The sequence below is a fragment of the Maniola jurtina genome, chromosome 23 (genome assembly GCF_905333055.1).
Source record: "Maniola jurtina chromosome 23, ilManJurt1.1, whole genome shotgun sequence".
NCBI classification, from domain to species: Eukaryota; Metazoa; Arthropoda; class Insecta; order Lepidoptera; family Nymphalidae; genus Maniola; species Maniola jurtina.
Window position 1 is genome coordinate 804,923 of NC_060051.1, and position 25,442 is coordinate 830,364.

At 37.3% G+C, this 25,442-nt stretch overlaps 5 protein-coding genes across 8 annotated transcripts in view; 1 reads left to right on the forward strand and 4 right to left on the reverse strand.

Annotated features, from left to right (window-relative positions):
• The window catches only part of LOC123877290 (extracellular matrix-binding protein ebh-like), a 49,300-nt gene extending 46,845 nt beyond the window's left edge, over positions 1 to 2,455 (forward strand). Inside the window, exons 97-99 of the mRNA XM_045923913.1 lie at positions 278 to 365; positions 454 to 518; positions 1,311 to 2,455. Coding sequence (XP_045779869.1) covers positions 278 to 365; positions 454 to 518; positions 1,311 to 1,406 — 249 coding nt within the window. The 3' untranslated portion in view covers positions 1,407 to 2,455. The remainder of the gene's footprint in view (positions 1 to 277; positions 366 to 453; positions 519 to 1,310) is intronic.
• Positions 2,456 to 2,630: 175 nt separating this feature from the next.
• LOC123877228 lies at positions 2,631 to 4,272 on the reverse strand. Its single transcript, XM_045923774.1, has 2 exons — positions 4,086 to 4,272; positions 2,631 to 3,355 (listed from the first exon to the last, which is right to left on the reverse strand). The coding sequence occupies exons 1-2, from the start codon at positions 4,240 to 4,242 to the stop codon at positions 2,835 to 2,837; spliced, it is 678 nt and encodes a 225-aa protein (XP_045779730.1). The 5' UTR covers positions 4,243 to 4,272; the 3' UTR covers positions 2,631 to 2,834.
• A 2,480-nt stretch (positions 4,273 to 6,752) lies between these two features.
• LOC123877211 lies at positions 6,753 to 9,715 on the reverse strand. 2 transcript variants are annotated; one of them, XR_006798523.1, is made up of 4 exons: positions 9,450 to 9,715; positions 8,669 to 8,957; positions 7,624 to 8,004; positions 6,753 to 7,171 (listed from the first exon to the last, which is right to left on the reverse strand). XR_006798523.1 is itself a non-coding variant. In XM_045923758.1 (3 exons), exons 1-3 carry the CDS (start codon positions 9,595 to 9,597, stop codon positions 7,695 to 7,697), a joined length of 747 nt encoding a protein of 248 aa, XP_045779714.1. In that variant the 5' UTR covers positions 9,598 to 9,715; the 3' UTR covers positions 7,519 to 7,694. The 2 variants fall into 2 exon arrangements, 1 of the variants encoding a protein (XP_045779714.1); XM_045923758.1 differs by lacking the exon at positions 6,753 to 7,171 and having other exon boundaries at positions 7,519 to 8,004.
• A 3,217-nt stretch (positions 9,716 to 12,932) lies between these two features.
• Positions 12,933 to 15,286, reverse strand: LOC123877212. The gene is made up of 3 exons (XM_045923759.1): positions 15,051 to 15,286; positions 14,124 to 14,391; positions 12,933 to 13,470 (listed from the first exon to the last, which is right to left on the reverse strand). Exons 1-3 carry the CDS (start codon positions 15,205 to 15,207, stop codon positions 13,155 to 13,157), a joined length of 741 nt encoding a protein of 246 aa, XP_045779715.1. The 5' UTR covers positions 15,208 to 15,286; the 3' UTR covers positions 12,933 to 13,154.
• A 1,438-nt stretch (positions 15,287 to 16,724) lies between these two features.
• Positions 16,725 to 25,442, reverse strand: part of LOC123877197 (vinculin) — a 38,224-nt gene continuing 29,506 nt past the window's right edge. For 2 of the 3 annotated variants that reach the window (XM_045923726.1, XM_045923725.1), the window contains 7 exons: positions 24,830 to 25,063; positions 23,676 to 23,805; positions 20,484 to 20,596; positions 19,707 to 19,797; positions 19,055 to 19,075; positions 18,500 to 18,564; positions 16,725 to 18,206 (listed from right to left, as the gene is read on the reverse strand). In XM_045923726.1, the coding sequence (XP_045779682.1) occupies positions 18,099 to 18,206; positions 18,500 to 18,564; positions 19,055 to 19,075; positions 19,707 to 19,797; positions 20,484 to 20,596; positions 23,676 to 23,805; positions 24,830 to 25,063 (762 nt within the window). In that variant the 3' untranslated portion in view covers positions 16,725 to 18,098. The remainder of the gene's footprint in view (positions 18,207 to 18,499; positions 18,565 to 19,054; positions 19,076 to 19,706; positions 19,798 to 20,483; positions 20,597 to 23,675; positions 23,806 to 24,829; positions 25,064 to 25,442) is intronic. The other variant, XM_045923727.1, reaches the window with a different exon arrangement.

Consider the following 25,442-nt stretch of genomic DNA (forward strand, 5'->3'; position numbering starts at 1 on the left):
ACTACCCTATACCTATGTTAATCAGAAGTACCTAATCAGCTGTATAGCTGTAACCACTATACCAAACATAATCCGTTCAGTAGTTTTCGGGTATTTGCGTGTGCAGACAAACAGACATACAAAGATTCCAAAAAAGAAATTTTTTGGGGTCTATATCGATGATAATGTTTTCTCCGAAAAAAATTTTCAAAATATGTTAAATGTACAGACATCGTCCAGTTACAGTTTTATTATATCTAAGTATAGATTTCCATTGTATTTCTTTATTAATTTTCAGAATCTGTTGCAAGTGTGTGAGCGGATACCTACAATCAGTGGTCAGTTGAAGATGTTGACCACCGTCAAAGGATCGTCGTTTGGGCAAGGTACCTACTTATATTATACTTATCTTTGTCACTCTTCTCCATTTTTTGGGTTCTATTATATCCTAAATTCTGTTTCTGTTCTTTCCAGGAAGTAAAGAGGACAAGGAAGCGATGACCATGCTCGTGGGAAATGCGCAGAATCTCATGACAAGTGTAAGATATTTTTTTACCTGACTACAGCAACGCCAAACGAAGGGTTATGATTTTAACAGTCTATGTATGTATATACGTTTGCACACGTATGTATATACGTTTGTGGAACACACATAAATGTGTGTTCCACCGAAGCGCCTAAACGACTGAGCCGATTTAGGGGGAATGATGTGTCAATCAATTCATTTTATGGTCCGGGTGACATAGACTACATTTTATACGAAAAAAATCGATCTGACGAATGTTACTTCCAAAAAAGTAGGGGTCTACCAAAATTTTTTTTGCTATAGCAAAAGGGATATCAAAATATTATGAGAGGAAAAAATTCTGAGTTCATGAATATAAATTAGTACAATGTTAAAATACACCGAGTGACAGAAAAACAAGTTTGTAATATATTATACCCGCGAAGAAGTTCGCGGGTTAGAAGACCAAGATGCCTGCAACTTCGTGTGCATGGATTTATGCCTATTTAGGCTTTTGTACCCGATGGGTGCCAATTGGACCCTATTATGGGTCTCCGCTGTCCGTCCATCTGTTTATCTGTACTTATGTATAAATGCCGAAGAAACTATACTTAGGCTGAAATCTATCTATAGAGCGCACTTTGACTTAAGTTTCAGTTAAAAAGAGACAGATATATGCCAGCAATATAACGCTATCTCGTTTTAACAATGTCTTGTCTGAGAAAAGTCAAAGTGCAGCTTTATATAGATTTCATCCTTTAGTGTTTTTGGTTTGCGGATCTCCACTGAATTTGCCCCGGATTAATTAAAAAAAATTCACTTTTAGATACAAGAAGTGGTGAAAGCGGCCGCCAGTGCCTCAGTGAAGATCATGTCCCAGCGAGGGTGCCGCATGAAGTGGGTCCGAAGACACTTTTACTGATGATGAAGAAGATATACTTAGTGATACTGAAGTTTCTAAATTATCTAGTTTCGTATTCGTATTATACCGTATTTCGTATTCGTACCATGGGTGTACCGTTTGACTGAGACGGCTCGTGAGGTAGGGTGCAAGCGATCAGTTCCTTGAATTTCAGGGTTCCGTAGGTACCCAAAGGGAGCTAACGGAACCTATTACTGAGCCTCCGCTGTCCGTCGCTCCGATTGTCTGTCAGCGGGATGTATCTCATGAACCTTAATAGGTAGAGAACTGAAATTCATGGAATGTGTATTTCTATTGCCGCTATAACAACAAATACTAAAAATTTCAAATATGTCGCTTTAAAAATTTAAGTGTTATTTCTTGTAAGATGGTACTGAACCCTTTCTTTACGATTCCGACCCAGACTTGACCGATTTTATGCCAAGTGACACATGCAGGCAAGTTGCAACCCGCGTTCTACATCATAAGCCGTCTATGAATGCCCCTACCTATACGATACGAATAGTTAGAGGTCTTATGTGCATTTAAAAGTCAGGGTAAATAAATAAAACAATAGTTTTTAAGTGTAGTTTTGTATAAAAAATCTTTATTCCTACCAAACTTAATAAAAATATTTTTGCCACATTTCTGGGTTACTTATTTAAAGTTCACACTTAAGTACACACTAACCAAACCAAAGGAATGCTTTATTTCTGGATAGGTTCATTCAATCGTAAGTATATGTATGTTAATGGATGTATGAGTATGGTTATTTTAATTCGTTTTTAGGGTTCCATGCCCTGAAGGGTGCCCACTCCCTGTCCGTCCGTCCGTCCCTGGCTATACCTAGCTGCTGTCAGCAGGCTGTATCTCGTGAACTGTAGAAAGTTGAAATTTTCACAGAATGTGTATTTTCTATTACAGCTACAGTAACAAAAATACTAACAAGTTCACAAATAACCACTATGTATTATTTTTCATATATAATTTGGTCTTTCTTTGAGTCTCAATGACATGAATAAATATATTCAAATTATAAGGCAAACACTTTAGTTATCACAAGTGTAAATTAAAAATTTATAACACCCCCGACAAGTGAAGGTTACAGTAACTAGAAAAGAGCAGATAGCTCTCAAACGGCTGAAGCGATTTTCTTGGATTATAGCTAAGAACACTCTCGATCAAGCCGCCTTTCAAACTAAAAACTATATTAAAATCGGTTAATTAGTTTAGGAGCTACGATGCCACAGACAGATACACAGATACACACGTTCAACTTATAACACCCCTCTTTTTGGGTCGGAGGTTAAAAATAGCCAGCTATAGTTCCGCCTAAAAAAGTATGATCCATTAGGGTTCCATGGCCAAATAAAATTCGGAACCTCTGCTCTAGGGAGACCGTCACCATAAACGTCCAAAGTTTTGTACTTTTGGCGTATCCCAAATAAACTATCTGTTGTTATCACTGCTGCTAGGCTGGTCCTTATCAACGATCTGTTGCAATTCATAATCCTGTACCACCTGGAATATCTTACTCTTCGCCTGGTTCAAGTAATACGGACTAAACTTCCTCAAAGTAGATCCTACAGTTATTAGAAACACATCTATCGGATCTGTAGGATTTAACTCTTGGCTGAATTCGTTCCTAGATTCATTGCTAAAGGTATCTTCTGATCGTTTTTTGTATGTTAGATTTGGTTTTACGTCTCTAGGATCAGCTTCTGACCGGTTGAAACTGGTTTGTTCGTTAAATTCCGTGGGTAAGTCGACCTCGCAGGCGGGGTCGTCAAAGAAGTCGCTGTATTCGTCGTTAGGGTTCGAAGTGGTTTCCTTGAAGTAAGGCAGCATGAAGGACATCTCTTCCTCGTATTTGTAGTTGTAACTGCGGTGGCTCGGGTTCCGCAGACGGTCTCTGATCTTCCGCCGCATCATGTCTCGGATGTTTATCCACCTTTGCTTTGCGACTTGAGCTGAAATTTTAAATTAATTTATTTAAATATCTGCATCATATTTATTCAAAATTCCCGCCAGCGAAGTGTACGCACTACGCAGGCGCAAAGATGGCCGACACACATTATTTATTTCACTGACCTCTACTATTACCAGTACACTGGACCTGCGATTGCCGACCTGATTTTTGGTTTTAAAAAGGTGCATGACACGGGTCTGCCCGCGAAATTCAAATTTAATTTGGTTTTTCGCAATTTGTAAACTAATACAACAAAGTAGGCTTATGGCATTCTAATTCCGACAATGGCAGTATCATCTTCACAGGATTACATAAAAATCTTTACTTGAAAGCGTTCAGTTTAAGAAGTTAGTCAAAATAATGAGTTTGACATGAGTTACTCACAAATTAGTCGATACTATAACTAATTTCTTAAACTGGACCGTTTCAAGTAAAGATTTTTATATAAACCTGTGAGGATGATACTGCCCTGCCATCGCAATTAAAATGCCATACGCCAACTTTGTCGTATTAGTTTACAAATTGCGAGAAACCAAATTAAATTTGAATTTCGCGGGCAGACCCGTGTCATGCACCTTAATTTCCGCCTCCCGGTACGCTCGGAGGAGCGCTTCGAATCGTCACAAAAGACTATTTTTTTTTTGCGCACCTGTTCCAGCGTACCTAGGTACCTAATTGTATAATGTCTATTTCAGTGATTTATTTACAAAAAAAAAAAACTAAAAACTCACGAGGACGGTTCAAAATATCGCCGATCTTCTGCCAGACCACCTCCCTGGTGTCAAAGTCCAGGTACTTGGGGTGCTTGCAGTTGTAAATGATGGGGTTCTCTTTGACCAGCTTCATCAGAGTCAGGTCGAGAGTCTTGTTGAAGGGTAACGGCATCATGTGGCTACGTGGTCGTGTCGCCAGTCGCGAGGCGCGGGCCGGAGTGCGCGGGACGGGCGGGAGACGACTGCGATCCGGCTGCGGGGCTGCCAGCTCACTAAATAATACTCCCATTTTTTGTTCTATTAATAAGTATTCTATTACTAGAAAGCTCTTGACCACAATCTCACCTGCGTACTGATTCGCTGCGTTCAACCATGAATTTAAGAAAATAGGTATTCTTAGAGAAGCTTTTCAATATATTTACACTAAAACAAAACAATACACATCAATACACATACCTACACACATATTATACACATATTATACAATATACATTCTCAAATCGTTTATTTGAATAAAAATCAATTCTATTCTATTCTATTAGATGGTTTGCTGTCTTTCATTTGGCATCTTTCACTCAATATAAAACGTTTCAACACAAAATGAGACAATCACTTGGTTGAACGTTCACTCCGAATGAACCGTCTGATTTCACACTGAGAGAGATAGGAAAACTTTATTTCAAACAAAACGAGAAAAAAAACAAAGACATCACAAAGACACTATCTAAATAATAATAAAAAATTGGTTGTCTGTAAAGTCGGTTTACTGACGATAATTGAACGTGACAACAAAGGCCGATTGTGCTTCTTTGTCGCTCGTTCCGCGCTCTCGCTTGCACTTCAAGCCTTACATGGAACGCCTCAGAGCGAGGTAACGCCGCATGAGTCATGTTTTTTCGTGTGTGCAGCCGGCTCTATCGAATTATAAGACGTTGTCACGTCAAAAAAAGAGATCTCGGAGTGTTTTCCGTATTTATGGCAATGTGATTGCACTGGTATCACTGGCTCGGCGAGACGGCAGCGGGTGACGAGCGGGTGACGATGACCCGACGGGACGGCAACGTCGCATCGCAGACCAGATGCACACATACAACTCGACGACTACAACTCGTTCCTAAACTAAACTTACAAAACCGGCCAAGTGCGAGTCAGACTCGCGCACTGAGGGTTCCGTACTCGCGTATTTTTCCGAACACTGCACGATAAATCAAAAACTATTTAATAAATAAAAACCTGTTTTAGAATGTACAAGTAAAGCCCTTTCATATTATGATATCCCACTTGGCATAGTTATCTTACTTTGAAAATAGAAAAACATTTTAATTTTTTTTTAAGTATGTAACCACAAATTCGCGGTTTTCAGATTTATTCCTGTACTTGTGCTATAAGACCTACTTACCTGCCAAATTTCATGATTCTAGGTCAACGGGAAGTATCCTATAGGTTTCTTGACAGACACGAAGGACGGACGGACGGACAGACAGACAGACAGACAGACCGACAGACAGACAACAAAGTGATCCTATATGGATTCCGTTTTTCCTTTTCAGCCTACGGAGCCGTAACAGGATAAGGTTGAAAACTAAAACCCGACTGCAATCGTCTTAATAAAAGCTGAAATATTAGAGTAAAATAATTGTTTTTCTGTCGCTTGGTATATTTTAATGTTATTGTACCTACCTAAATGTGTTTCTTCATTCAAGCAACAGCTAAAGTAAAAGTAGTTGCCATAACATACTTACATGTAAAAAAATAGTAGGTACCTAATATACATTCAAAAATTGCGCCGATCGTTTGCAGTGTGACCTGTGATTGAAGGAGAAACTTATTTTTACTGGACTACAGCAAAGCCAAAAGGAATGATTTTAGCAGTCTTTGTATGTATCCAGATTCTGTGTTCCACCGTAGCTTATTAACTAGGCCGATTTTGATGAATGAGATGTCAATTGATTCGTCATAAAGGTCGGTGACATACTTTATTTTATACGAATGACACTTCATTCATTAAAATCGGCCCAGTAGTTTAGGCATTACGGTGGAACACACAAAATTTGGATACAAACATGCATATATAGACTGCTAAAATCATAACCCTTCCTTTTGGCTTTGCCGCAGTCGGGTAAGATTGACGTAACGAATGTTACAATGCGAAAGTGTGTCTGTCTGTCTGTCTGCTAGCTTTTTACGGTCCAACAGTTTAACCGAGTTGACGAAATTTGGTATAGCAATAGCTTATGACATGTCATATTAAGTCTCTCCGTCACTCGCTCTCTCTCGTCTCTGGCAGGGGGTTGCCACGACAATTGTCTGGCAAATATAAAAAACTAGTTAGTTTGTCGTAAGCCTTTTTTACCTGCTAGTATCGACTATTCTCACAAATTAGTCGATACTAGAATTAATTTCTTAAACTGGACCCTTTCAAGTTAAGATTTTTATATAAACCTGTGAGGATGATACTGCCATTGTCGCAATTGATAATGCCATAAGCCTACGTTGTCGTATTTGTTTAAAAAATGCGAAAAACCAAATTAAATTTGAATTTCGCGGGCAGGCCCGTTGCTTCCACCTAACATAAGCGATCAGCAGTCATAATTAAATTATTATATTTTGTGCAGGTACATACTTAAGTTTGTAATTGATTAAGGAACAATGATTAAACTTCAAACAAATCAATGAAATTCCACAAATTGTATAATATTTAATTATAGTAATTACAAGCACAATAGGTATACGACTGTTTTTGCTATTTAATTACTAAGTTTATCTAATATTCTCCTTGAAATTATAGGTCATTAACTTCTTATGACAACATTCTTTTCACCTTCAATGAAGATCACTACAACCTTCTTACAAATAAATCAGTTTTTCTTAAACAAATACATTAATAATGATAAACACGGAAACATACTTTCAACCACGAGATTTTACCGAAAAATTCATAGTATTTTCTATAATGCAACACCGCGGCGCTATATAAGCTCTTTACCGCTGACAGACAGACAGACAACGAAGGCTTAGTAATAAAATCTTGTTGGCACTTTTCAGGCACAGAACCTTAGGAGCAAAAGATACCAACTGCTCTAGAATGCGTTCAATGTCATCATCTATACTTTAATAAATAAAATTGGAGTGTCTGTCTGTAATTTCGAAATAACTACCTCATATTAAGTTCATATGGTTATTTGAACGATACCATAACTGAATCACACGTTTTTAAAATTTTTGTCTGTCTGTCTGTCTGTCTGTTTGAAAAGGCTAATCTTTGGAACGGCTGAACCGATTTTGACGGGACTTTCACAGGCAAGTAGAGGATTGACCAGGGCGTAACATAGGCTACTTTTTTAACCGACTTTCAAAAAGGGAGTTGTGTTTTTCTACCTATGTACACCGAAATCTCCGAGATTTCTGAACCGATTTGCGTCATTTCTTTTTTAATCGATAAAGGAACTTTGCGACATTGTTTCATAAAAAATTTGGAGTCCAACTACTCAATCCTGATGCTGCAGGGGATCTGACCAATCCACGCGGGCGAAGCTGCGGGCATCAGCTAGTATACAATAACCTAAAGCAGCGAAGTTAACTGCATGAAATAACTTAATTTTTGCACCAACCACTTTCATTTACATACTACAAAAAAATGGCTTCACTCGAAGAAATTTTAACATCATGTTTCGGCGCCTCGCTCTGTTCTTCTTTTTGAACTATTTGCTGTAAATCGTGTTCTTGGACGATCGAGAATATCTTGCTCTTTGCCAAGTTTAGGTGATATGGTGAAAACGTTTTCAATGTTGCGCCAATGCTAAGTAAAAAAGCATCAACGGGATCGGATGACTCGAATTCTATAGGGATTGTAGGCTCGTTAAATGTAGGGGTACTCATTGGATCAACAATGGCTTCGGTAAATCTCTTCCTTCTCTTCTTCTTACTGGACTTAGACCTGGTGAAAGTTAAACAGTTAGATAATAATACTTGCTTATTCTTAATAACATTTTTCAATCTTCCAAAGTAACCAACATAGCTCAATGGGTTGCAACTTGAAAAGCTGATGTAGCATTGGGATGGGCACATAGTTCAAAAATCTATAGACCAATGGAGTCTCAAGGTGAATGGTAATCTTGCATTAGAAAGCGTAGTGTTGGAAGATCTCCCCTCCCCACTAGATGGATGGATGACATCAAGAAATCACTACATGAAACCTATGTAATGACAACTATGATTATCTTTAACCGGCCCACACTGAACAGTTTAAACTAAACAGTCTGACCACTGGCACTGGCTAAGTGAGGATTGGCATACTTCACCTTTGGGAACATTAAGGAATCTCAGGCATGAAGGTTTCCTCACATTGCATCACTGCTTGCATTAGCTTACTTTAATAAAGAAGTTCCTTCACGCTGACGACTATTACATTATTACTTCAAAATATCATTCAAATGGTAATTGAGACAAATAAAAATTAAACTTTAAATCATCAGACGCGGCTCTGATTGCCAGTTCTTTTGTCTTACAGATATTTATTGGCAGCTTTAATAACTTATATGAACAGGTAGGTATTTGTTAACTTATCAATTTATTTTAAAAAAAAATGGGTGACTACAAACCTAGTAATCTTCGGCTTCCTTTCTATTAAATATTCTGAGGAGTCCTCATCAGAATTATTACTTTCGAACACACCTTCATCACCACAATCATCATTCCCCTGGTTACTTCTGTCATCAGATTCAAATTCTTCGAGCTGGATTGACACATCTTTGTAGTAAGGCCTCAAAAATGAGATTTCATTTTCATACTTGTAAAGTTTTGGACGCTGCTGCCCGGACTCTAAGCCTTTTCTTAGAATTCGTCTGTACACATCTCTGATGTTTATCCATCTTACTTTACAGTCCGGAGCTGAAACCAAATATTAATTATCAGAACTATATCTAAGAAACTATTAAAAATATAAATATTCTAATAGTATAAACACAATTCATAAAAATAATATAACATTAAAAGTATTAGACAAATTTTTAGTAGAAAAACATCAAAACCGGCTCAGCAGTCAGGTTGTGAAATAAGTATTTTTTTTAAAAGAATATTAGCCATGTTAAATGACTAATATTCCACTTTCCTCTCCAACTAAGCGTCAGGCTTGTGCTAGGAGTAGGTACGACAATAGTGCAACGGGCGGGGTTTGAACCGTCGACCTTTTGGTTTTTAGTCCACTCCTTTACCGGTTGAGCTATTTCTTTTAATATTTCATCACTGGTGATGTGTTGATGGTATATACGGATTTCTGCGCAAAGGATCGGCCTATAGAAAATTGCCACCAACTTTATGAAACAAATAGTAGAGGGGTAGCCCGAGATAATCAGGTACAAATTATTGTGGAAGCAACCTTACCGGAACTTTTAAGCTCATCGCCAATTCTCTGCCAAGTCACTTCCCGCTCGTTGAAGTCCATGTATTTTTCATGATTGTGGTCATATAGCACAGGGTTCGCTTTCACTGCACGTATCAATTTAATGTCGAGTTGCTCGTGGAATAACATTTTATATTATTGATAACTCTGTGATTGTTGTGTATCAGATTCAGATTTCGATTTCGATTTTCAAATAAACACTACCTAATCGAAAAGCTGTTTGGGACTTCGTTTGTGATGGCGTTTGCTGGCGCGCGTGCTGTGCTTGTTTGGAGTGTTTTTTTTTTTTTGTTAAGAGTGGCTGGTTTTTGTGTTAGTTGGTGTTTTTTGGTGGTGGAACTGACTGGGAAGCGCTCTAAAGGGGCGCCGGCGTAGACGGAGTCCATACTTGTATAAATTTTAACTTGAAAATATCACAAACTTGACATTGGCTAATCAGAGTAAAGCCAGATTTAAAGAAAAAAAAAAAAAAGCTGTTTGACAAATGACAACTGACAAGAGACAGCGTCGCGCCAGTGTTGCCATATGATATGTGGCAAATGTTCCTACATCCATGGGCTAATTCTACGAACGGGACCTAAAAAAATCTTGAAAAAGATAGGACCATTACGATGCTGCATGCTCGCCGCTGAATTGCGTAAAAAAGTCGTAATTGTTAGTTAGTTTTGGCTTGGATTTGCTTCATTGATTTTTGTGGTCTAAAAAGTGTATTATGTAGGTGCTTACGTTAAAAAGTCACAAAATGACAATATAACCCTAGTCCTGTTTGAAAACTACAAAAATAAGACTGAAAATGGCCCTGTATTGTTGAAATAAAATTGTACTCTGGCAAGTCTGGTAGGTAACGCTGTATTACGTCCACCAGCAAAAAGTATGTACTCATCGATGTATATGGATGGGCCCTTCGAAGAAAAAAAATGCGCTCACAAGTTAAAGAGAATTGGCAAAAGTCTCTGCATCACGCATCAGTCGGCCGCACACGCTTTAACGTATCGCACGTGTTTTTGACTGTCGAATCGATGTATGTACTACATTTACTAGTGGTTACATATACTGCTGTAATAGTAAGGTAATAGTAATCATATGAAAGCGCTTTATCTCTACATTCTAAAACAGATTTTTATTTATTTTTATGCATAACTAGCTGATACCCGCGACTTCGTTCGCGTGGATGTAGGTTTTTTAAATTCCCGTGGGAACTCTTTGATTTTCCGGGATAAAAAGTAGCCTATGTGCTAATCCAGGGTATAATCTATCTCCATTCTAAATTTCAGCCCAATCCGTCCAGTAGTTTTTGCGTGAAGGAGTAACAAACATACACACACACACACACACATACAAACTTTCTCCTTTATAATATTAGTGTGAAGTGTGATAGTTTTTGATTTATTAGGGTTCCGTACCTCAAAAGGAAAAACGGAACCCTTATAGGATCACTTTGTTGTCTATCTGTCTGTCCATCAAGAAACCTATAGGGTACTTCCCGTTGACCTAGAATCATTAAATTTGGCAGGAAGGTAGGCCTTATAGCACAAGTACAGGAATAAATCTGAAAACCGCGAATTTGTGGTTACATCATTAAAAAAAAAAATTAAAATGTGTTTTAATTTTCAAAGTGAGATAACTATACCAAGTGGGGTATCATATGAGAGGGCTTTAACTGTACATTCTAAAACAAATTTTTATTTATTTTTATGTATAACAGTTTTTGATTTATCGTGCAAAATGTTGGAAAAAATACACGAGTACGAAACCCTCAGTGCGCGCGTCTGACTCGCACTTGGCCGGTTTTTTTTGGAAAGTACCTATCAAAAAAAAAATACCCTAGTACGGAACCCCTAGGTGCGGGAGTCCGACTCGCACTTGGCCGGTTTTTGTACGAAAAAGGGAAATTATACACCGGTTCTTCGGCTCTTCGAGCTTTTCAGGGACAAACCTAAGACGACATTAATTCCATTCTTCCAATCCACATTCCATAGTAAACAGTTTCGTGTAAATAGGCCTTCAACGATGTCTGTGTGCGAGAGATACGAATCGACAATCGATTCGGCTTGCGGTCGTTCCGACGCGTCGACATTACTCAATGCGATTACGAAACCCCTACCATGGTACACTCGAACGAACATTATCTTACGTCACACGAGGTACTCGAACCGAAAACATTATTTGTCACCTGTACAAATTACTATTAAAATACAATAATATTATCATTTTAATTATCCTCCATACTAATATTATAAATGCGAAAGTGTGTCTGTCTGTCTGTCTGCTAACTTTTCACGGCCCAAAAGTTTAACTGATTCTGACGAAATTTGGTACAGGGTTAGCTTATATCTCGGGGACGGACATAAACTACTTTCGGAAAATCAAAGAGTTCCCACGGGATCTTTAAAAACCTAAATCCCCGCGGACGAAGTCGCGGGCATCCTCTAGTTATTTGATAAAGGCAAGTGCTAAAGTGCAGTGTAAAGATTTAAAATATTTTTTAGGGCTTTTGCCCTGGCTTCACGTTTATTTATTTATTTATTTAATAACAAACTTTTACAAGGTTTACAAAACAGGTGTATTCATAAACTTGATAAGTTTTTCCGCACACCTGTGAAAATTAGTTTATTTCATAATAGTATTTTCTTCATATTTACTCGTGATTGTTTAAAGAATCCCATGCGTTCTGGTGGCTGGAGAGCCATACCCTTTTTCCATATCCTCGAATGGTGTAATATCTATGGCTATTGTGCCGATTTACCTGGAGACCACCGTTGCTGCATCATTCGTCAAATTCTCAAAAAGCCGGCAAGTGGCAACGCATTGGCCGTTCCTTAGGTGCTGCAAATGTTTATGGGCGTCGGTAATCACTTAACATCAGGTGACTCGCCTGCTCGCTATTTTTACAAAAAAAGGAAGGTCAGCAGTCGTAATTATATTTTTTGCAGATATGTTTGGTTATTGAGTGAGGAACGATATTTAAAATAAAACAAATCAATGAAAACACCACTAAAGGTATATTAATATTTAATGATAACAGCACAAACCACAATAGACGACTATTGCTGCTATTTTTTTAAAACTATATGTAATTATCTTATTTAAATTGTCATAAAGTAAAATACTATTTTAACAAATATTCTTCACCTCTAACGAAGATAAGTACAATCTACTTAAAAAATAAAAACATGTCTTCCTTCTAAATAATCACACACAAAAAACGATAGTTAAAGACGGAAACATACTTTCAACTTGAGACGCGATGGACTAAATTATGTATTTTCTAAATTGCAACACGCTTGATACTTTATCAAGTAATAATATGCGTATTCAAAGGAAGTTAATGACGCAACTCTAACATGTAGCACTCAAGGCATTCATGTTGATGTAAAACATGAATGCAAATAAATAAAGAATAAAGAATAAAGGTGTCATTCAAATATGAATTTTAACACTTGCTTTTATACATTTCTTGATTGACAAATAAACCCCCCATGGCTGAGTGCAAACATTAATCGCATGCGGTTACTGCATCACGTTCAAATGGGGTTATAATTAAAAAAACCGTTTAAAAGATGCTGGTTGCTACTTAGTACCTACTGCATTAGAATACGTTCAACGTCACTATTCTATATGATAACCTGATGCGGCGACGACCGCATGCAGTAACTTAATATTTACATCAAGCTTGACAGTTTCATTTATTGCATATAAATTGCTTCAGGCGCAGCAATTTTAACATCATGTGACGATCCCTCATTCTGCTGTTCTTTTTGAACTATTTGCTGTAAATCGTGTTCTTGGACGACCGAGAATATCTTACTCTTCGCAACGTTTAGATGATATGGTGAAAACGTTTTCAATGTTGCGCCAATGCTAAGTAAAAATGCGTCCACTGGATCGGACGAGTCAAATTCTGTAGGGATTGTTGGTTCACTAAATGTCGGGGTACTCATTGGATCAACAACGGCTTCAGCTAATCTCTTTCTTCTTTTCTTCTTTGCACTGGATTTAGACCTGGATAAAGTAAAACATCTTATATTATCCCCTATAATAATTTGTTCCTTACTAGGTAAGCCAGTCTCTAAGCAAGGCACTTAAAACGTTGTTACTGCAAACTAACACAAAAATTGTACGAAGAAAAATTGAAATGAAAGAATCAAACTATAAAATGTCACGAACTCCTTTAATTAGCAGTTCTTCTTTTGAAGCTGTAGATGTTTACGAACGACCAAATTCAGTATAAATTGTGGCACCATTACTATGACAGATACACAGTGTAACGATTGCAATTATCTCAGATTGGCCGATACTCTCTCACATTGTAAATGCACTGGTGCCCTATAGCAATAACATCATAAATTCTTCTTATTTTTTCCAGATAATCACTCTCACTCACTTTTGCAGTTGAGGTTTCAGTTGCCCATAAGATGGTATAGTTGTTTTGTTACATAATATTGTAACTTTTTACGATTTGAAAAGAGCAACTGCTGAGTTTCTTGCCGGTTCAGTAGAATTTTTATTTCGAACCAGTGGTAGAGTCTCGGACGTAGCATAAGAGCCATTAGTTTTCTTACATAAAATAAATAAATCTTGATTTTGACCAGCAGGTGGGTGACCCAACAACTGTTAGCTATTCATAAAAATAGTAATTATCAATGACCACAAACCTATTAATCTTCGGTTTCCGTTCTGGCTCATCAAAATTATCACTGTCAACTGCTTCTTCATCACCACAATCATCATTCCCCTGGTTGCTCCTATCATCAGATTCAAACTCTTCGAGCTGGATAGACACATCTTTGTAGTGAGGCCTCAAAAATGAGATTTCATTTTCGTATTTGTAAGCTTTCGGACGTTGTCCTGACTCCAAACTTTTTCTTAGAATTCGTCTATACACATCTCTGATGTTTATCCATCTTATTTTACAATCCGCAGCTGAAACCAAATATTTAGATCAGAAAATCAATATTTCTAAAATCAAGGTAGGCACTTTTGTGCGTGTATCTAAAATATCAACCTTATCCGATTTAAACTCAATTGAACATAATTTTCAGCTCCGACATTATTTTTCTTGTGGTTGATTTCACAACTTAGATTCGAATTTATTATTTTGTTGTTATAGCGGTAATAGAAATACAAAATATTATGTGAATATTTCAACTCTCTACCTATTAGAGTTCATGAGATACAGCCCGCTGACAGATAAACGCTTATCTGTCGTCTATGGGGGTCGCGGCAGACAGACAAACGGACGGACGGACGGACGGACAGCGCATGCTTAATAATAGGATCCATAGAGTAGGATTATAGGATTCTATTGGCACCTTTCAGTACGGAACCTTAAAAATACCTGTTCTATTTTACTAAACACATAGTTTTAGAAATACCTAGAACCAAAATTAACGCTTCACGGTTTATTTACATAACCAATAAACAACTCTATTTACTAACATTATTGCAGATCAATCAAGATTTAAAAAAATCTGATACAAACTCACTTTTAAACTTCGAAACGACTTAACTACGAGAAGCAAATAGTAGGGACCACTCGACATAACATCGTAAATTCTAAAAGCAAGCCGAAATCGCCTTACCGGATCTCTTAAGCTCGTCGCCAATCTTCTGCCAAGCAACTTCCCTCAAATTGAAATCCATGTACTTGGCATGGTTGTGGTCGTATAGCACTGGGTTTTCTTTCACTGCACGGATTAGTTTGATGTCGAGTTCCTCGTGGAAAAGCATTGTTTTCATCGCTTTGTTGTGGTCGGAATGCGGTTTGACGTCGCGGCGGTCGTACGCGTCGTGAGTCGTGTCACGTATGTCGGTCGTGTTCGGGTGAAGTCGTAGGTCGGGAGCTAATCGATCCGTCATTCAGTGTTGCTGCTACTAAAAAATATTGTGTTTCTGGTGCGAAAAATGTTTGTAATTTTGTGCGAAAGAGGGAAATATTTTTTCAATTATTATAGATTCTCTCATTTATTTATTTTTCACATTTTACCCTATTTTTAAACAACAAACAATAAAATAACAAAAACAACAGAAAAAATAACAGAAACACAGAAAGAACAAAAAATAAAATAACAGCAACAACAAAATCAATAAATAACAGAAACAAAAGAGAAATAAAATAACAGAAAAAAAATAAAAAAAAACATTGAATAAAAATATGGTAAAATGGATCCCACTAGCAGCGGGGTGGGTTGGACCCAAGCCGCCAGTGGTATTTTTTTTTTTTTTTTCAATTTATTTTTATGGTATCTTACTAAGTATTTCAAGCTTGTCTTATATATTAGAGCCTAAATAGCTCAACCGGTAAAGGAGTGGACTGAAAACCTAAAGGTCGACGGTTCAAACCCTGCCCGTTGCACTACCTATTGTCGTACCTACTAATAGCACAAGCCTGACGCTTAGTTGGAGAGGAAAGGGGAATATTAGTCATTTAACATGGCTAATATTCTTTTTTTTAAATAAGTATATAGGTATTATAGTTGTTTCTTTAAATAAAAGCTAATATTAAAAAAGTCACAAAACAGTAGAACTTTGATATTAGGTATGCCGGTTACACTAGACATTTTTCTGGTACTTCATCCGCATGATATAGGTAATTTATACTCTTGTAGCACTCGGGCATAATGTAGGTACGAGTAACTTGGCTATCTGGATTCTGAAAGAATTTTTAGAATCAGATCATCAGTTTGGAGGATTACTCTATACATATAAACTCACATACATTTTTATAATATTAGTAGGCAAGTAAATAGAACCGATTTATTCCCCGAATTAACTCAAGCTATTTTGTATCCCGGAAAATTAGAGTTCCGCAAGAATTTAAAAAACCTATAACCACGCGGATAGTCGCTGGCTTCAAGTCTAGTATTTATAAAAAATAAAAAACACACCAAAAGAAATCTAAGAGTTTTTATTCGTGAATCGAATTTCAAGGCCAAATAGTATCTAATAGCTAGGTTTAGTGTATATTAGGTAGGTACTTACCATAACCATAGTCTGCCTAAGGAAATGGAAACTAAATTCATACATTTTCATACTGAGTTAGGAATAACTAAGACTAAACTAACATTAGGTAAACTTAGTTAAGTTACATCCAAAATCCAATAAACCTACAATCATAATTATCATCTTTTAGGACCTAGTTAATTTTATAGCTTCAAATTCACAGCCCTACATTCAAAAAGGTGTTTATGGTATCTAATAACTGACTTCTAATAAATAAACTAAAATGAAGGAAGGACAAACGAAAAAACAAAACATAAATTAAAAAGCTTTATTAAAAAATAAATAAGACTACACCTATTAACAAAAAAAAAGAGTAAAATCGTTGCTATAAAATGTTACATATAAACACACTGACATACAGACTTAAAAGTAATCACGTTAATCAACAGAAAAAGCAAAAAAAAAAGTATGTATATTTAGCTACATTTTTTTCTTACAACATTATTTATTATTAAGTCTAGAATAATATTAGTTTTAGTTTTTAGTGGTATTTTTCCATTCATCCACTCATATAAAAATATATTATATCACTTTTATATCATGTCAATTTTTAGATAACATCTACTTAACAAACTTCGCGAGTCAAGTTAAAGCATGAAGCCCTAGAACTAATTGAATTGTACAAAAAACTAAAATTAAACTAAAATGTATCTAAAACGCAAGTGAACATTGTGAAAATTATCGCACTAATTTTAGTCCTGTTAGTAAATTTTGTGTAGCATCCAATCGAATTAACTAACGCTTTTAATTTAATATTGCAACTTAAGGTATGTCCACACCATAATTTAGCCATGTTACATGTTTTAGTTAAATTTTTTTTTTAATCAAAAGAGTACTCAGCAGACTATTCCAAAACTATATACCGTTACAATAATATTACTACTAATTCATATTAAAATATATATTTTATAGTTATTACCTAATACTAACAGCTGTTACACTAATTTTTATTATACACAAAACTAAAATACTATCAACTAATGATAGTGAAAACATTAAAAACGGACTACTTTTATCTAAGGAAGTATTAGATTCAATTCAAACTAATAGACACAAAGATTCAAGAGAATGTCTACCTCAAATTTTTTTTAGTTCAATTTATGTAAAAGGAAAATACAGAAATCTTTAAAAAAACTATTTTTCGTTATGTTTAATTTCTTGTCAATCTAATAGTTCTAACTAGTTTTAGTTTTGTGTATATTTATATACACTCATTGTGTATAATTTAATATTCAATATTATTCTGTAAAGCACTAACCAATGGCACTTTCTTTCTATAATCACACGTTTTTCATTAGAAGGGGTAATTTCACAACACAATCACAATGTACAGTTTCACTACCTTTTATGGGCAGAAGTTAATTGACCTCTAGCGTCAGTCAGATGTTGTGAACTTTAAAAAAATACAGGACTTTAAAAAGTCGCAGCTTTTTTTATGGTATCATATCAGTAATCATCAGTACTATAACCTGTTTTCGTTTTTGCTAGCGTTCTGGTTATGTATAATGTAAAGGTAAGGGCACATGGGTGGTACAGACTACAGAGTATAAAATGGGTACATGGTATAAAGTTGGTGAGGATATGAAGTGTATGTTTGTGACGTTGTTCCATGGTAGCTGGTACATCCTTTAGATCTGGTACCACGGCGAGCGACGCACCCAGCGTAGACGGTAGGCGCCTTGCTCCGTACGAATCTTGATGGAAGCCCCTTCGGCCGCTTTCACCGTCTCCTTTACCTGATGTCGAAAAAAAAATGAATTAGTCCATGTCCAAACTAGCACAGCTTAGAAATTCAGACGTCCACTTCCAACACAAGGGAAGCTTTTAAAAAATACTTTACTTCTCACGGGTAACACTGATCATCTACAACCCGATGACTTCTAGGGGACTTTTCCCGATAGGGGAGGGGGGAAGGGGGGGAGTATGATGGATGGGGGAGGAGGAGGTTTCGCAATGAAAACCGAAACAATTTAGGTGTGAAAGAAGATTGTTTCTATGAAATGTTGAAATGTTATATAAATAAACTTACGCTCTGCATCAAGTTTTGTGCGTTTCCAACCAACATCTCCGTGGCTTCTTGATCCTCCTCGCTACCTGCAAGAGATAAACAATTTTCAAAACTATATCAACAGTCTTAATACTTTTACAGAAATATCGAAACCTATAACACTATAGTAGCATTAAAAAAAAACATTAAAATCCTTAAATAATTTGCAAATTGTGCGCCATTGTCATTAACTATAAGTAAGGGAACTCCTTATAAAAGTAGTTCCACAAAAAATGTGAAGGGGTTAGTACTGTTTTAATCTTATATAATAAGGTTTTATGTTATATAAATTTGTATATCGGAATGCTTATCATGCAAAATTCACGTAACCACGTTTTATTTAGATAGGCCGTTGAATCAAGATAGTTTTTATGCATATACATAGCTTAATAAGAAGAAATATGTAGCTTTTGATAGAAAAAAAAATATATAATTCATTTTTATAATACTTAAGCATAGAAAAACTTACAAAAAAAGTAAGAAAAGAATAATAATTATTAAAAGACAAGATGATAGAGTTAGCGAAGCCAATAATACCTTTATAATCCGGCATTCCGACTGCAAATGAGGCGTTAAGCGGTTACGGGAGGCGTTAACAAAAATATAACGTTACAGCGGTTAACATTAACTCAATATAATAATACTAATATTCAAGGAAATAGTTATAAATAATTATAATAACAAGGTTAATACGGTAATTTCAAGGAAAGAGAATCCTAAATCATTAAAGCAAACTTTTACAATGAATCTAAGCCTTGAATAGTGAAAAAAATATGTGTGAGTTCACACGCTCACTTAGGTTACTTATGTGTGTATACAAGGCGCCAAAGTGATATTTCAAAATGAGAGCGTAGCGAGGAATCAATATACGCAGCCCGAGAACAAGATGTTTTGGCCCCGAGTGGCACACACTATAAGCACTTACTTTGAGAAAAACACAATACATACTAAAGCATGAACCCGGATCAATCAGAAGAGAGAAAATTCAAACTCCCACGAGAACAAAATGGTTTTTTCCCCGATATCCCCCAATACATATTTTCGTTTTTCGAATAGATATGATGAAAAATAAATTGCGAATACTCGAATTCTACCCATGGCGGATTTAGCAGCAAATAAAATTAACCTTTTAGCAGCTAGGAGATAAATTTTAAAATGGAATAACCCTATAGTTATAAAAATATCATACCTTGAGCACCCAGCATGGTGGCTTTGACGGTCGAAAGGATCTTGAGTTGAGTGCCGATGGTCGGAATTCTTTCGCACACTTGCAGCAAATTCTGGGAAAACAAATGCAAATTAAAAATATTCTGGTCAAATACGACAAAGACCCTTAAGTTTCTGTACTCAGCGGTTTCTCTTTTTTAGGGTTCCGTATTCAAAGTAATGCCAACGGAACCTCATTACTAAGCCTCCGCTGTTCATCCATCCGTCTGACTGTATCTGATGAACCGTGATTGTTGTGAGTTGAATTTTCAGTGTGGAATATAATAAAATATCAAGAAAGCGAATTTCAAAATGGCCGCCATGCATTTTTTTAAACAAGTACAGTGTTATGTCTTGTGCGATGGTACGGAACCCTTCGCGTGCGAGCCCAACTGTCACTTGACCGGTTTGCTCTATTTGGTTTTGCCTCTAAACAGTTTTTTTTTTCAACTTTAACTTTAACTATTTATTGTATTGTATACATGATTAATAAATTACAAGTGTAAATTAAAAAGTTATAACACCCCCGACAAGTGAAGGTTACAGTAACTAGAAAAGAGCTGATAACTTTCAAACGGCTGAACCGATTTTCTTGGATTATAGCTAAGAACACTCTCGATCAAGCCACCTTTCAAACGAAAAAAAAAACAAAATTAAAATCGGTTCATTAGTTTAGGAGCTACGATGCACAGATAGATACACAGATACACACGTCAATCTTATAACACCCCTCTTTTTGGATCGGGGTTAATAAACTCACGGTTCTTATCCTCTTGTCGGTACATTCCAGGGCCAGCTTCTTGGCCAAACGAGTGACTTCCTCGGACGCCTCAGCGATCGCTTTGGCCGTCGCTATCAACTCGCGCTTGCTACCTATGATATCAAAAAATGTACACCGTTAGTTTTAGTGTAAGCAAAACCTGAAAAACCTGAAAATAGTTTTTTCAGAATCAGAACTAGTAACAGAATCGATTGCAATCATTTTCATCGAGTTTGGACACTTAGGATGAGATCTCTAGAGCGCACTCTGACTTTGAACACTTGTCAGAATCGGTTAAACTGTTGGGCCATAAAAAGGTAACAGACAGACAGACATACACACTTTCGCATTTATAACATTAAGTATGGCAGTATAAGTATGAAATAATACGAAACACCGCGAAACACTTTACAAAACAGAAAAAATTACAAATTTACAATATACAAAATATTTACAATATGGAACACAAGCTTATTTTTTAGGTACATACAAACGTACAACTTACCGCTGAGGTTCATAGCGACTTCTATATATCCAAGAGAAGCAATGGACAGACATATGATACAATAATGCGGTATACATATAGACATATAGCATGTAGCTTGATATTTATAACAATAATTATGAATACCAATGACTTTCTAAGCATGGACACATCGTGGCATACAACACAAGAGCCCAAACATGGCACACGTTTCTAAATTCACCCTATGTAGCTTCAACTGCTCCATTTATACATTCCCGCTAACATTCAAGTCCTGTAAACTAACCTCAGTGATTAAGCCGCAATGTAAATCGATTATTGCACTCGAAGCTGAATAAGGTGATTTTAGAAGCAAACTTGAACAAAAAATGGAATGGAGTAGTGTAGCACTATTAATTTTTGTTATTTCTTTGAGAGATTTTTCGTTTTTGTAAATATGAAACTATTATACTATATCTATACTATATACTATTCTGCTCGTGCTGATTCACTGACTGACTGACTGACTGACTGACTCATTTGATCAACTCTTCTGTAAAATTTTGTATGTTTTTTTTTACCGATGGTTTCGTATAGAGGACAAAAAATGATTCGGAGGAAAAATATGGATAGAGCTGATGATTGAGGATTTCGGTGAGGAGCACGGCCAGGGTATTGAAGATAGGTGGGGGGTGCTCGAACAAATGTCACTCAGAACTTCATCCAATTGACAGGGAGCTGAAAAATAAAACCAAAATGGCGGATTCAAGATGGGCCTTGAATCAAGATGGCCAAAGGCCTCCCACCAGCCGACCTAAACCAATTAAGAAAATCTCAATCGGCCCAGCCGGGAATCGAACCCGGGACCCTCGTCATACAAATCCACCGCGCTACCACTGCGCACCGGAGGTCGTCAAAAGATACATATAATACACTATACATATAATAAAATTGTAGAAAAGTGGTGTCTGTACAATGGAAATATATAAAAAAAAAGTAGCAGGGCTTGTTAATAACAACAACCCCTGCTACTTTTTTTTATCGATGCCGAACCCGAAATTGTAATTAATTTTTTTTTGTCTGTTTGTCTGTGTGTTTGTGCACGCTAATATCAGAAACGGCTTATTCGATTTAGATACGGTTGTCACTAATATATTGTAGTAAGCTTCACTTAACATTTAGTGTTTATTTCATGTCAATCGGTTCATAAATAAAAAAGTTATGTCAATTTAAAGAATCGCGGCGAACATTTTTAACGTACAGATACACGCCTCGCGCCTGAGCGTTCGTGGCTATATAAAGCGCGCTTAGAGCTATTCTACGCGACCGAAGTCGCGGGCACAGCTAGTAATAAAATAAATGTGATACAATAATGGCCAATAGATTTTACATAGAACAAAAAAAAGCTACTCCACAGTTTTGTTTTTCCGACATTCGTGACGCGCCCTTCCATCTGTCTCTTTCCGATGTGCGTGAGAGAAAGGAATGGGAACATTGTAAATAATTTTAGATATTTCTAGTGTTTTCAATGGTTTTACTAAGTATTTTACAGTTTTTCGCATGTTATCTTACGTAAATAAAATTAACTTACCGGTGGTAAGTCACACCATCTCTTTTCTGCGTCGTTAACGTATTATTTCGGCACTTTTTGATCGCGCATTTAGGCGTCTTGACAGCTTTGCAGTCAACATGCGACTAATGAAGAAAGTGTGCTTACACCGAGTATAAGCACACTTACTTGGTCCCTTGTTATGCGCGCCAGTGCGATGTCCTTGCTTAGAAAGTCATTGATGAATACCTTTAGATTTGTGTCGTATTTTAAAGTCCTTCTCCTAGTAAAAAGAAGATTTTTAGGACATAATTAACTCGATATCTGTTTTTGGCTCAGTTACGAAATTAACGACAGAGAGTAAAAATATTTAGTCTGAAATTCACTTTCTAGTTAAAAAGCACTAAAACCCGACCACTACCAGTGAACTCGGTGTATTTTAACACACACCATATTTATATTTATGAACTCAGAATTTTTTCCTCTTTCATTTGATATATTACTATTGAATCAACGACACGCTATGTCGCATTGGCCAACCATCCGATAAGTGAAACAGACTTGTCACAAATTTAAAAGTATACATTAGCAAAACATTATATGAGTAATTCTATACATATTAGCGATGAAAAATTTACAGCAATTACTATTTACATTTAGCATTTGGGCCAATCCTCCTCACCTGCTGCTGAAACGTGTACACTGACAAATGCCCTTGTTAACAAATTCAAAGTTGCTCAGTGAGCTATGGAGAGGGCTATGTTAGGAGTTTCCCTGAGGAATAGGATCCAAAATGAGGAGATCCGCAGGAGAACCAAGGTCACTGACATAGCCCAAACTATTAGCAAGCTGAAGTGGCAGTGGGCAGGCCATGCCTGTCGTAGAGGCGATGGTCGTTGGAGCCGGAAAGTCCTTGAGTGGAGACCGCGTTTAAGCAAGCGTAGTGTGAGACGGCCTCCAGCACGATGGACCGACGATATAAAGCGGTGGGCGGGAAGTGGCTGGATGAAGAAGGCTGAGGACCGGGTGTGGTGGCGCTCTATAGGGAAGGCCTATGTCCAACAGTGGAATTCCACAGGCTGATGATGATGATTTGGGCCCATAAAAGGCTCCACAAAGCTTAATATTATTTACAAAATATTACACATCATAAATCTATTGTTATTATCAGACCACATACCTTTAGAGTCAGATCGCACCAGATCCGAGAGCCTGGCCATAAGGATGGCCATACGTTTGGCCGCAGCGATGATCTCGTTGTCTTTGGACGACCACTCCCGCACTGCCTTGTGCAAGTTGTGTGCGGCCACCTGTACAAATAATTTTAATCAAGACCTACAGTCCTACATAGCATATTATTATATCTCTTTTGGGTTCCGTTTTTCCATTTGAGGTACAAAAGGTAAAACGGAACCCTAATAGGATCACTTTCTCGTCTGTCTGTCGTGTCTGTCAAGAAAACTTATGGAGTACCTAGTAACCTTCCCGTTGACCTAGAATCATGAAATTTGGCAGTCAGCCAGATTGGTCTTATAGCACAAGTAAAGGAGAAAATCCGGAAACCGTGAATTTGTGGTTACATCACAAAAACGTTAAAATTCGTGAACAACTAATTAGTATTTTCAAAGAAAGATAACTATAACAAGTGGGGTATCATATGAATCGGCTTTACGTGTACATTCTTAAACAGATTTTTATTTATTTTTATGTATAACTAGCTGATACCCGCAGCTTCGCCCGCGTGGATTGGTCAGATCCCCTGCAGCATCAGGATTGAGGAGTTGGACTCCAAATTTTTTATGAAACAATGTCGCAAAGTTCCTCTATCGATTAAAAAAGAAATGACGCAAATCGGTTCAGAAATCTCGGAGATTTTGGTGTACATAGGTAGAAAAACACAACTCCCTTTTTGAAAGTCGGTTAAAAAAGTAGCCTATGTTACGCCCTGGTCAATCCTCTACTTGCCTGTGAAAGTCCCGTCAAAATCGGTTCAGCCGTTCCAAAGATTAGCCTTTTCAAACAGACATACAGACAGACAGACAGACAGACAGACAAAAATTTTAAAAACGTGTGATTCAGTTATGGTATCGTTCAAATAACCATATGAGCTTAATATGAGGTAGTTATTTCGATATTACAGACAGACACTCCAATTTTATTTATTAGTATAGATAGTTTTTGTATGTATGTAAGGCGCATTGTGGAGGATACGAATCACGAATGACCTGGCGTAGGGCAGAGTCTCAATAGATCGCAGCACGACGCTGCTCTACCGAGCACAACACCCAGCCAGGAACTCTCAGTATAGGGCTCTTCTATTGGCTAGCGTATTACCAATATAGGCTGGCTGGGGTGAGGCTGCCTCCTGAAGATGTCCTCTCCCTCGTCGTCCGTGTCCGGAGGTGGCGGGCGCGGGGGTGCGCTGAGCGCAGGGGGCGGGGGACGGGGCGGCGCGTGCTGGGGCGCAATGTGCAGGGCGCTGAGGGCTTCGGGCAAGGCTGGTGGCGGCGGTGGTGGCGCGTATTGGCGAGATAGGGCTTCTTCCACGCCGCTTGCTGCTTTGATTATCTGTCGAATAGCTTTCATATTAATTCAACTCGTCATCGTCATCATTAACCCATGGCCAGCTCACTACTGACCACGGGTCTCCTTTTGAAGGGATTCAGCCATAGTCAAACACGATGGCCAAGTGCAAATTGGTAGATTCGACTTACCTATGAGAACTTTATGGAGAACTCTTAGGCATGCAGGTTTCCTCACGATGTTTTCCTTCCCCGCTAAAGCATATGCGTGATATTTAACTGCTCAAAATGCATTTAACTCCAAAAAGTTAGACATGAGTCCCCAGAACTGAAACTCCGATTATCCGAATATGAGGCCGAGGTCCTAACCGCTTACTGCTACAACAATTCTATACTAAGACTTGCACTGACAACACAAGACAAGA

Bases quoted from the DNA above. Each gene is read 5' to 3' on its own strand.
- LOC123877228 (XM_045923774.1), bottom strand. From the start codon at position 4,242: ATGATGCCGTTACCCTTCAACAAGACTCTCGACCTGACTCTGATGAAG. The intron at 3,356-4,085 runs GTGAGTTTTTAG...TTAAAATTTCAG, and splicing joins CGATATTTTGAACCGTCCTC to CTCAAGTCGCAAAGCAAAGG.
- LOC123877211 (XM_045923758.1), bottom strand. From the start codon at position 9,597: ATGTTATTCCACGAGCAACTCGACATTAAATTGATACGTGCAGTGAAA. The intron at 8,958-9,449 runs GTAAGGTTGCTT...ATTTGGTTTCAG, and splicing joins CGATGAGCTTAAAAGTTCCG to CTCCGGACTGTAAAGTAAGA. The intron at 8,005-8,668 runs GTTTGTAGTCAC...AACTTTCACCAG, and splicing joins AGGAAGCCGAAGATTACTAG to GTCTAAGTCCAGTAAGAAGA.
- LOC123877212 (XM_045923759.1), bottom strand. From the start codon at position 15,207: ATGAAAACAATGCTTTTCCACGAGGAACTCGACATCAAACTAATCCGT. The intron at 14,392-15,050 runs GTAAGGCGATTT...ATTTGGTTTCAG, and splicing joins CGACGAGCTTAAGAGATCCG to CTGCGGATTGTAAAATAAGA. The intron at 13,471-14,123 runs GTTTGTGGTCAT...TACTTTATCCAG, and splicing joins CGGAAACCGAAGATTAATAG to GTCTAAATCCAGTGCAAAGA.